Below are 11670 nucleotides of genomic sequence, written 5' to 3'. Positions count from 1 at the left end.
TAAATGTCGTTCCACTTCATGATTGTGTCCCACTTGTTGTTGATTCTTCACAAAAAAATACAGTTTTATATCTTTATGTTTGAAGCCTGAAATGTGGCAAAAGGTCGCAAAGTTCAAGGGGGCCGAATACTTTCGCAAGGCACTGTATTTGGTTTACGCTAATAAGCTGTAGAAAGAATATATCAATTTGTAAGACTTGTTCATAAAAGAGAGAATTGTTCATAAGAAGGGCCAATATTCAGACCACTAGGGATCAATGTTTAAAGGTAGGATATCTAGTAAGCCTCCCTTTGTAGTAGTAGGATCTCAATGTTACCTCCTCTCCTTGGTAGAGCAACATGCTTAATGCCTTTGTATTTGAGGGAGGAGATTGGATGGTTAGCTACACCAAAGTCAGGTGCTACTGGATAAACAATGTTCTTACACCTGATTGAGCTGTGTTGTTCAGCTATGCGTTGTTTTAATTGTCTTTTTGTTTGTCCTACGTAGGCTTTTCCACATGAACAGGTGATGAGATAGATTACTCCCTTGGTCTTGCATGAGATGATACCCCTAACAGGGATTTTGAAACTGTATGTGGGTGTCTGAAGAAGGATGTTTTTATAGTGCTATTGCACTGTGCGCATGAGCCACATTTGTAGTTTCCATTTGGAATGGGTGTCAAGAGTGTCTGAGTGGGCTCAAGGGGCATGTCAGATCTCACCAAGATATCTCCAATATTGCAACCACGCTTATAGACCACCAGTGGGAGTTCCTTGAAGAGGTGTGCAATTGTTTTCTCTGATTGCAGAATATGCCAGTGCTTTTTCAGGATTGCTTTCATTTTCTCCGAACACTTGGTGTACTTGGTGCAAAAGACGGTTGCGTTGTTTTTCTTCTTTGGTTGAGTTTTTAGTAATTCCTCTCTTGGATTTTGAGATATTTTCATCATTGCAGCATGAAGAGATTTGTCTTTGTAGCCTCTCATTTAGAATGTGTCTGTCATTTCTTTAGCATCGCTGTCAACATCTGTCTGGTGGCCACATTCGTTTAACCCTGCATAACTGTCTATATGGTAGACCATTCCTGAGGGGAAGGGGATGCATACTATCTGCACATAGCATGGTATTGCGGTCTGTGTGTAATGCATCATTCTCTTTGATGATCCATACTTCCAGGTAGTTTTGAATTTATTTAGTTCCTGCTGACTTCCTTCCCAGAGCGCAAAGATATCATCTATGTATCTCTTCCATAGGAGGATTTTAGAAAGTAGTGGGTGTGTCTGTTTTGTAAAGGAGCGCATCCTCAAATTGTCCCACATACAGGTTCACATAGTTGGGGGAAAAGGGGAGCCAATGGCTACACCCCGAATTTGAAGGAAAAAGTCTGACTCAAAGACGAAGTAGTTATTGAATAATACCAGTTCAGTAAGTTGTAAGATGCGATCATTGGATGGAGCAAGGGTAGAGTCTCTCTGCTGAAGGAAGTGTTGCAGCGTCTGCAAGCCTCCAGTGTGTGGGATGTAAGTGTACAAGCTCTCCACATCAAAAGTGGCCAGCAGGGTGCCCTCTGGAATCCTTCCTAAGCCCTTTATCAATGAGATCATGTGACTAGTGTCTGACATAAAATGGGAGATTCTCAACCATCGGTTTAATGTGGTGGTCCACAAACTTAGAAATGTTGGATGTGACAGAGTCGATTGCTGCTATAATGGGTCTAACTGGAGGAGACACTGGGTCTACCTGGGGGAGGAGACAATTGTTTGTGTAATTTAGCGACTGTATAGAAAGTTGGTATCTCAGGAAATTTCACACAGAAATTCAACTTACTTTTTGGTGATTTGTCCTGATTCCAAACAGCTGTCCACTGTGGAAGAGATATTATGCTGAAATTCTAGGGTCATCATTTATTTTGTAAAAGAAGTCACCTTCAGATACTTGTCGGCAACATTCATTCACATAGTTACATTTGTTTTGTATGAATAGCTGAAGCCAACAAGCTTTTCAATGTGTGTTCATGTTTTTCACGATACAAGCACATAGTAGAATAACCGAGGTACCTGTAGCATACAGTGCATTTGGAAATAATTCAGAACCCTTGACTTTTTACACATTGTTACGTTACAGCCTTATTCTAAAAGAGATTAAATCGTCCCCCCCCCCCCCCATCCCCACAGCATGATGCTGCCACCACCATGCTTCACCGTAGGGATGGTGCTAGGTTTCCTCCAAACGTGACGCTTGGCATTCAGGACGAGTTCAAACTTGGTTTCATCAGACCAAAGTGTCTTGTTTGTCATGGTCTGAGAGTCCTTTAGGTGCCCTTTGGTAAACTCCAAGTGAGCTGTCATGTGCCTTTTACCGAGGAGTAGCTTCTTTCTGTCCACTCTACCATGAAGGCCGGATTGGTGGAGTTCTGCAGAGATGGTTGTCCTTCTGGACGATTCTCCCACCTCCACAGAGGAACTCTGGAGCTCCCCTGATTGCTCAGTTTGGCCGGGCGGTCAGCTCTAGGAAGAGTCTTGATGGTTCCAAACTTCTTCCATTTAAGAATGATGGAGACCACTGTGTTCTTGGGGACCTTCAATGCTGCAGAACACCAAATCTGTTCCTGGACAGAATCCTGTCTTAGAGCTCTACGGACAATTCCTTCAACCTCATGGCTTGGTTTTTGCTCTGACATGGACTGTCAACTGTGGGACCTTAATTAGACGTGTGCTTTTCTAAATCATGTCCAATCAATTGAACTTACCACAGGTGGACTCTAATCAAGTTGTAGAAACATCTCAAGGATCCCTCCCGAGGGGCGCAGATGACTGTGAAGGCTGTGACTGACACAACTTGCCATTCTTCTTGAACTAACAATTACAACGATGAGAGATCCGAGGCCCTACTGAACAGGCAGCTTAATAAGTATTCAATAGCGCCCATCTGACTAGCATAACATTGTTTTATACAAGTGTGTATTTGGCATACATAAATAACTTTCTAATTCTGTGAAGGGCGTCCTCTTGGTTCAGACAGATATGAGCTGCTTTTCTTCACCCTGTATTTTCAAAGTAGTATGTCTCCCTCTACAGGTTACGTGGTGCATATTCACAACTCACATTTCCCAGTGACTCAACCAGAGGACCTATTAATTACATGCTGCACTGACAGGCAGGATAATCATGTAAATGTTGTTTTCGGGCATTTCGATCAGTGCAATTAAATGTCTGTTTGTCATATTACATGTATTCAGTTGAAATACACCATCCTGACCCTCCAATGTCCTTAATACTGTATTATTTACAAATATTTCAAATCAAAGTTTATTGGTCACATACACATGGTTAGCAGATGTTAATGTAAGAGTAGCAAAAATGTTTGTGCTTCTAGTTCCGACAGTGCAGTAATATCTAACAATTCCCCAACAACTACCTAATACACACAAATCTAAAGGGGTGAATGAGAATACGTACATAAATATATGAATGAGTGATGGCTGAGCGGCATAGGCAAGGTGCAATAGGTGGCATAAAATACAGTATATACATATATGAGTAATGTAATGTAAGATATTTAAGCATTGTTTAAAGTGGCATTGTTTAAAGTGACTAGTGATCCATTTATTAAAGTGGCTAGTGATTGGGTCTCTATGTAGGCAGCAGCCTCTTTGAGTTAGTGATTGCTGTTTGGCAGTCTGATGGCCTTGAGAGCTGTGGGGAGATCGAGGGAGTAAAGGATGTCATGTTTTGATTTGAATCAAGCTGGATAATGTAACTGTCTTTTTAACTGACCAACTACACACACAAGAAGGAAAGCAACAAGTAATCAGTAAATACTTGACATTTATTTGTATACCTGAAACTCGCATGCGAATACATCTTTAAAACCTTCTATTCAAAATGTGGCATTGTATTTTTTTGAAAATATCAACAACCTTAAAATGACCGTGGAACCATCAAAGGAAGTCAACAGTTTACATTAGCTCTGAAAGTTTTTCCTTCACCTTCTCTTCAATGTTCGCAAAGTATTTCATTTGGGCGAGAAGCGCTTTGGCATCTTGAAGCTCTCCTGTTTGAAAAGAAATAGACGTTGAGTGAAAGTTGAACCATGTCTCACCAGGGCATCAGCAAGCATCTCCGAAGACTGAAGACAGAGGAGGGAAGAGTAACACTTTGCCCTCTGAGATAGTGCAGCATACCTTTGTGCAGGGATGCATCTATTTGTTCAGTCAAGTCTTTCAACTTCTCTGCAAGTAAAAAGGCAAACTAAAATTTGAATACATTTTGCATTTAGGGGCCATACGGTACAATTTCATCACCCCGAAAAAATCTCATTACTCTCATAAATCTCATTATTCTCATTACATTACTGGAAAAGTAATTACTGGAAAAATAAGCAAAACACTGATCCGTTTCATTAAACTCACATCCTGCCGATTCAAATCAACATACTCAAAAACAAAACAGAAGTAGCCGGAGTAAAATGACTTTTTCAACCCAGACCTTTCATAGAGGCGCCTATCTTGGCCGACTCTTCTTTGCTTCGTGCCTCATCCAGTGCTTGGTTGATCTCCATCAACTCCATAAGGAACAGAGGATCAGCCCCCGCATCAGTCCCCTCCTCTATCCCCATGCCATTCAGCTCCAGCTGAAATAGAAGCAGTAACTCACTTAAAAAAAATAATAATAATCTGACATTGAAGGGAACACAACATTCCACCAGGTTGTCACATATAAACATATCACTGACTATCTGGCATGCTATAAAAACAAACAAGTACAGTAGAAAAACTGATGGGGGGGTGGGCGCTTTGTGCTGCTGATTGCTCTTAGGGGTTCTAGGCTAGGTTACTCTCAAACAATGTGACAACTGTGGTTGTTAAAAGGGTTCTTGCTACGATAATACTATTTAACTGATTGAATTGGTTTGAGAAAAAGGGATTGTTAAGAAAAACTGTGCTAACCACCGAAGGTTGGTGGCACCTTAATTGGGGAGGACGGGCTCGTGGCAATAGCTGGAGCAGAATACGTGGAATGGCATCAAATACATAGTTTCCATTCCATCCACTCCATTCTAGCCATTATTATGAGCCGTCCTCCCCTCAGCAGCCTCCACTGGTGCTAACATTAATTCAAAGTGTGTCTATATAAATAATCAAATAAAAATGTAAAACAAGGACATCAAACTCACCATGTAAAGGCCACGACTCAAAGGCTTGAGCAGGGTCCTGTATGCTTTGTTTACTAGGGCTGACTGGTATTCAGAGTACTCTTGTTCTTTCTGACAAAAGAAATAGACAACTTTAACTTACAAATAAAGATTCGGTACACCAGTACATTGGGCATATAGACTAACTACAGTACAGTGATCAAACTGACATCACATAATGGTAACATACAGTCATATCCAAAATTATCGGCACCCTTTACAAAGATGAACAAAAAAGACTGTATGAAATAAATTATACAAATACTGAGTTATATTGTTAAGGTCAATGGCATCATGAACTTCACCAAGTGCATGACATTTTAGCCAAAAACCTGGTTGCCTCTGCCAGGAGGCTGGAACCTGGCCGCAAGTGGATCTTCCATCAAAACAATAATCCCAAGTTCACATCAAAATCCACAAAGAAATGGTTTATTGAGCACAAAATCTAAATTTTGCAATGGCCAGCTCAGTTTCTGGACTTGAACCCCATTGAAAACCTGGTCTCTCTTCAAGAGAGACTGGCATGCAAAGTATTAATATTAGCTCTCTGATTCTGTTCTGGGCCAGCAGCACCTTAACTAGGTCTTTCTTCAAGATGAGATCAAACTAGAGTCTGCACAACTTGCTTTGTGGAGTGTGGTGTCAAAAAAGCAGAGCATCTCTTTATTAGACAGACATCCCAATCTTTACAACCATTGAATCTATATGTTTTGACCATTAGAGTTTACAGTAACACCAACTAACTTAGTCTCCTCAACTTGTTCAACAGCCACACCATTCATTATCAGATTCAGCTGAGGTCTAAAACTTAGGAAATTATTTGTACCAAATGCAATGCTCTTAGTTTTAGAAATGTTCAGGACCAGTTTATTACTGGCCACCCATTCAAAAACAGACTGCAACTCTATGATCCCTCCCAGTGTGTTCTCCAATCATATAAAACATTTCAGAAAAAGGGTCAGTGCCGTTATCCTCGTAAGCAGAGGGTGCCGGAGTATTGAAAACAGGGGTGCCAATAATTCTGACCTCTATCTAATTTATTACTTGTTAAACAAAATCTCTTTCTCTGAGCAATAATATTAGTATTAAAGAATCTAATTGTCAAAACAATGTTTGCATACAATATAGCTGAGTGTTTGTATTAGTTATTTTACAGTATTTTAAATAAAGGGTACCAGTCATTTGGGATGTGACTGTATATAGAGAATATTGGACGTCAGACACACAAAAATAAACACAAACACATTTAACACATCTTTCCTCAAACTGTCAAACTGTCACAAATGTGGGAAAGACCATGTCACCATGGGAATTACATTACAAGTTATTTCACACATTGCCACCTCTCCGACTCAGAGGGATTGGGTTGAATGTGGAAGACACATTTCGGTTGAATGCTTTAAATTGTGCAACTGACTAGGTATTCCCCTTTCCTCTATATCCATTTATCTTTAAAAGCCAAACCCTGGGTGATAATTAGATTCTTCGACAGTTCTTGACACTTTACAGTGGGAAGCGGGTTGGAATGTGTCTGGATCCATCAGGGAACAGGTATAAGTGAGATGTGGTGGATGGGTGTAACGGTGGATACAAGCTTTGTGTGCATCCCAAATGGCACCCTATTCCATCCAATAAAAAGTAGTGCACTACAAAGTGAATAGGGTGCCATGTGGGATGTAGTTTTGGAGATGGCTGACAGGCAGAAAGCATTTGCAGCTGTCAGGTCCTTCAAACCCAGGCAGGATCAATAGCCTCCAGTGGTGGCCAGAGGGGCTGTCATGTCAACAGTATGCCCTTTGTCTTTACCTGGATGCCTCAAATGCAACAGGAGCATCCTGGAAACCTTGTAATTGTAAGTAATGAGTTTTACCCCCTGTAGGACTGAGTCAAATTAGGGGAATGTAGCCAGGGGTGCTGATTTAATAATACAGTTGGAAAGTTGTGTAATGATTTGGTTGTGGTAGAGGAATCCTTGGCAGCATGTTTTGCGTTCAGTCCCATTGTGCAACAGTATAAGGTCAGCTAATTAGGTGATAACTGTCTAGTCCCATTGAAGTATAGTGGGTAATTTAAATTATATCATTATCCCAGCCGATGTAGATTATAACTGTCTAGTCCCATTGAAGAATGGTGTGTTATTTAAATTACATAATTATCCCAGCCTATCATCATCCCATGATATTACAGGGTCTAAAATGGTTAAGTGTGAAATGCAAGCACCCATTCCTAGTACTGTCCATTCCTAGTACTGTCAATTCATAGTCCTGTACAGGCCTAGTATTGTCCATTCCTAGTCCTGTACAGGACTAGTATTGTCCATTCTTAGTCCTGAGAGGCCTAGTATTGTCCATTCCTAGTCCTGTAGAGGACTAGTATTGTCCATTCCTAGTCCTGTAGAGGCCTAGTATTGTCCATTCCAAGTACTGTACAGGCCTAGTATTGTCCATTCTGAGTCCTGTCCAGGCCTCATCCTGTCCAGGTCTAGCATTGTCCAATTCCCAGTACTGTAGAGGCCTAGCATTGTCCATTCCTAGTATTGTCCATTCCTAGTACTGTCCAGGCCTAGTATTGTCCATTCCTAGTACTGTCCAGACCTAGTACTGTCCAGGCCTAGTATTGTCCATGCCTAGTATTGTCCATTCCAAGTACTGTACAGGTCTAGTATTGTCCATTCCAAGAACTGTACAGGCCTATTATTGTCCATTCCTAGTACTATCCATTTCCAGTATTGTAAAGGCCTAGTATTGTCCATTCATAGTCCTGTCCATTCTTAGCACTGTAGAGGCCTAGTATTGTCCATTCCTAGTACTGTCCAGGCCTAGTACTGTCCAGGCATAGTATTGTCCATGCCTGGTATTGTCCATTCCTAGTACTGTACAGGCCTAGTATTATCCATTCCGAGTCCTGTCCAGGCCTCGTCCTGTCCAGGTCTAGCATTGTCCAATTCCCAGTACTGTAGAGGCCTAGCATTGTCCATTCCTAGTATTGGCCATTCCTAGTACTGCCCAGGCCTAGTATTGTCCAGACCTAGTATTGTCCATTCCTAGTACTGTCCAGGCCTAGTATTGTTCAGGCCTAGTACTGTCCATTCCAAGTACTGTACAGGCCTAGTATTGTCCATTCCTAGTACTGTACAGGCCTAGTACTGTCCATTCCCAGTACTGTCCAGGCCTAGAATTGTCCATTCCTAGTACTGTCCAGGCCTAGTATTGTCCATTCCTAGTACTGTACAGGCCTGGTATTGTCCATTCCTAGTACTGTACAGGCCCGGGATTGTCCATTCCTAGTACTGTACAGGCCTAGTATTGTCCATTCTGAGTCCTGTCCAGGCCTCGTCCTGTCCAGGTCTAGCATTGTCCAATTCCCAGTACTGTAGAGGCCTAGCATTGTCCATTCCTAGTATTGGCCATTCCTAGTACTGCCCAGGCCTAGTATTGTCCAGGCCTAGTATTGTCCATTCCCAGTACTGTCCAGGCCTAGTACTGTCCATTCCCAGTACAGTCCAGGCCCTAGTACTGTCCATTCCCAGTACTGTCCAGGCCTAGAATGGTCCATTCCTAGTACTGTCCAGGCTTAGTATAGTCCAATCCTAGTATTGTCCATTCCTAGTACTGTACAGGCTTAGTATAGTCCAATCCTAGTATTGTCCAGGCCTAGTATTGTCCATGCCTAGTACTGTACAGGCCTATTATTGTCCATTCCAAGAACTGTACAGGCCTATTATTGTCCATTCCTAGTACTGTACAGGCCTGGTATTGTCCCTTCCTAGTACTATCCATTTCCAATACTGTACAGGCCTGGTATTGTCCATTCCCAGTACTGTCCAGGCCTAGAATGGTCCATTCCTAGTACTGTCCAGGCCTAGTATTGTCCATTCCTAGTCCTGTATAGGACTAGTATTGTCCATTCCTAGTACTGTACAGGCTTAGTATAGTCCAATCCTAGTATTGTCCAGGCCTAGTATTGTCCATGCCTAGTACTGTACAGGCCTATTATTGTCCATTCCAAGAACTGTACAGGCCTATTATTGTCCATTCCTAGTACTGTACAGGCCTGGTATTGTCCCTTCCTAGTACTATCCATTTCCAATACTGTACAGGCCTGGTATTGTCCATTACGAGTATTGTAAAGGCCTAGTATTGTCCATTCCTAGTACTGTACAGCCTGGTATTATCCATCCCTAGTACTGTACAGGCCTGGTATTGTCCATTCCTAGTACTGTACAGGCCTGGTATTGTCCATTCCTAGTACTGTACAGGCCTGGTATTGTCCATTCCTAGTACTGTACAGGCCTGGTATTGTCCATTCCAAGTACTGTACAGGCCTAGTATTGTCCATTCCTAGTACTGTAGAGGCCTAGTATTGTCCAATCCTAGTCCTGTCCATTCCTACTACTGTAGAGGCCTAGTATTGTCCATTCCTAGTGTTGTCCATTCCTAGTACTGTACAGGCCTAGTATTGTCCATTCCTAGTCCTGTAGAGGCATAGCATTGTCCAATCCTAGTACTGTAGAGGACATGTATTGTCCATTCCCAGTCCTGTCCAAGCCTAGTACTGTCCAGGCCTAGCACTGTCCAGGCTGTCCAGGCCTAGCACTGTATAGTCCATTCCTAGTCCTGTCCAGGCCTAGTCCTGTCCAGGCCTAGAATTGTTTATTCCTAGTACTGTAGAGGCCTACCATTGTCCATTACTGTTCCTGTACAGGCCTAGTATATTCCATTCCTAGTACTATAGAGTTCTAGTATTGTCCATTCCTAGTCCTGAGAGGCCTAGTATTGTCCAATCCTAGTATTGTCCAGGCCTAGTATTGCCATTCCAAGTACTGTACAGGTCTAGTATTGTCCATTCCTAGTACTATCCATTCCCAGGACTGTACAGGCCTGGTACTGTCCATTCCTAGTACTGTACAGGCCTAGTATTGTCCATTCCTAGTCCTGTCCAGGCCTGGTATTGTCCATTCCTAGTCCTGTAAAGGCCTACTATTGTCCATTCTTAGTCCTGTACAGGCCTATTATTGTCCATTCCTAGTACTGTCCATTCCTAGTACTGTACAGTCCTAGTATTGTCCATTCTTAGTACTGTAGAGGTCTAGTATTGTCCATGCCAAGTATTGTCCAGGCCTAGTACTGTCCATTCCTAGTACTGTCCAGGCCTAGTATTGTCCATTCCTAGTACTGTACAGGCCTGGTATTGTCCATTCCTAGTATTGTCCATTCCTAGTACTGTACTGGCTTTGTATTGTCCATTCCTAGTACTGTACAGGCCTAGTATTGTCCATTCCTAGTACTGTACAGGCCTGGTATTGTCCATTCCTAGTATTGTTCATTCCTAGTACTGTACAGGCATAGTATTGTCCAGTCCTAGTACTGTCCATTCCTACTACTGTAGAGGCCTAGTATTGTCCATTCCTAGTACTGTACAGGCCTGGTATTGTCCATTCCTAGTACTGTACAGGCCTGGTATTGTCCATTCCAAGTACTGTATAGGCCTAGTATTGTCCATTCCTAGTACTGTTCATTCCTAACACTGTACAGGCCTAGTATTGTCCATTCCTAGTACTGTAGAGGCCTAGTATTGTCCATTCCTAGTGTTGTCCATTCCTAGTACTGTACAGGCCTAGTATTGTCCATTCCTAGTCCTGTAGAAGCACAGCGTTGTCCAATCCTAGTACTGTAGAGGACATGTATTGTCCATTCCCAGGCCTAGCACTGTATAGTCCATTACTAGTCCTGTCCAGGCCTAGAATTGTTTATTCCTAGTACTGTAGAGGCCTAGCATTGTCCATTCCTGTTCCTGTACAGGCCTAGTATATTCCATTCCTAGTACTGTAGAGCCTGGTCTTGTCCATAGTATTGTCCATTCCTAGTACTGTACAGGCCTGGTATTGTCCATTCCTAGTATCCTGTACTATACAGGCCTTGTATTGTCCATTCCTAGTACTGTACAGGCCTAGTATTGTCCATTCCTAGTTCTGTACAGGCCTGGTATTGTCCATTCCTAGTATTGTTTATTCCTAGTACTGTACAGGCATAGTATTGTCCATTCCTAGTACTGTAGAGGCCTAGTATTGTCCATTCCTACTGTTGTTCATTCCTAGTACTGTACAGGCATAGTATTGTTCATTCCTAGTACTGTACAGGCATAGTATTGTCCATTCCTAGTCCTGTCCAGGCCTAGCATTGTCCATTCCTAGTACTGTAAAGGCCTAGCATTGTCCATTCCTAGTATTGGCCATTCATAGTACTGCCGAGGCCTAGTACTGTCCAGGCCTAGTATTGTCCATTCTGAGTACTGTACAGGCCTGGTATTGTCCATTCCTAGTACTGTAAAGGCCTGGTATTGTCCATTCCTAGTACAGTACTGGCTTTGTATTGTCCATTCCTAGTACTGTACAGGCCTAGTATTGTCCATTCCTAGTTCTGTACAGGCCTGGTCTTGTCCATTCCTAGTATTGTTCATTCCTAGTACTGTACAGGCATATGATTGTCCATTCCTA

The 11670-nt window shown here is 42.3% G+C and overlaps 1 protein-coding gene across 1 annotated transcript in view; it reads right to left on the bottom strand.

Moving 5' to 3' along the window:
* Nucleotides 1-3791: 3791 nt before the first annotated feature.
* Nucleotides 3792-11670, bottom strand: part of LOC139389353 (HscB mitochondrial iron-sulfur cluster cochaperone) — a 12270-nt gene continuing 4391 nt past the window's right edge. The window contains exons 3-6 of the mRNA XM_071136037.1: nt 5157-5246; nt 4469-4613; nt 4165-4212; nt 3792-4034 (exon numbers count right to left, since the gene is read on the bottom strand). Coding sequence (XP_070992138.1) covers nt 3940-4034; nt 4165-4212; nt 4469-4613; nt 5157-5246 — 378 coding nt within the window. The 3' untranslated portion in view covers nt 3792-3939. The remainder of the gene's footprint in view (nt 4035-4164; nt 4213-4468; nt 4614-5156; nt 5247-11670) is intronic.

Source organism: Oncorhynchus clarkii, chromosome 30 (genome assembly GCF_045791955.1).
Source record: "Oncorhynchus clarkii lewisi isolate Uvic-CL-2024 chromosome 30, UVic_Ocla_1.0, whole genome shotgun sequence".
Taxonomy (NCBI): domain Eukaryota; kingdom Metazoa; phylum Chordata; class Actinopteri; order Salmoniformes; family Salmonidae; genus Oncorhynchus; species Oncorhynchus clarkii.
This window is presented reverse-complemented; position numbering and strand designations above follow the sequence as displayed.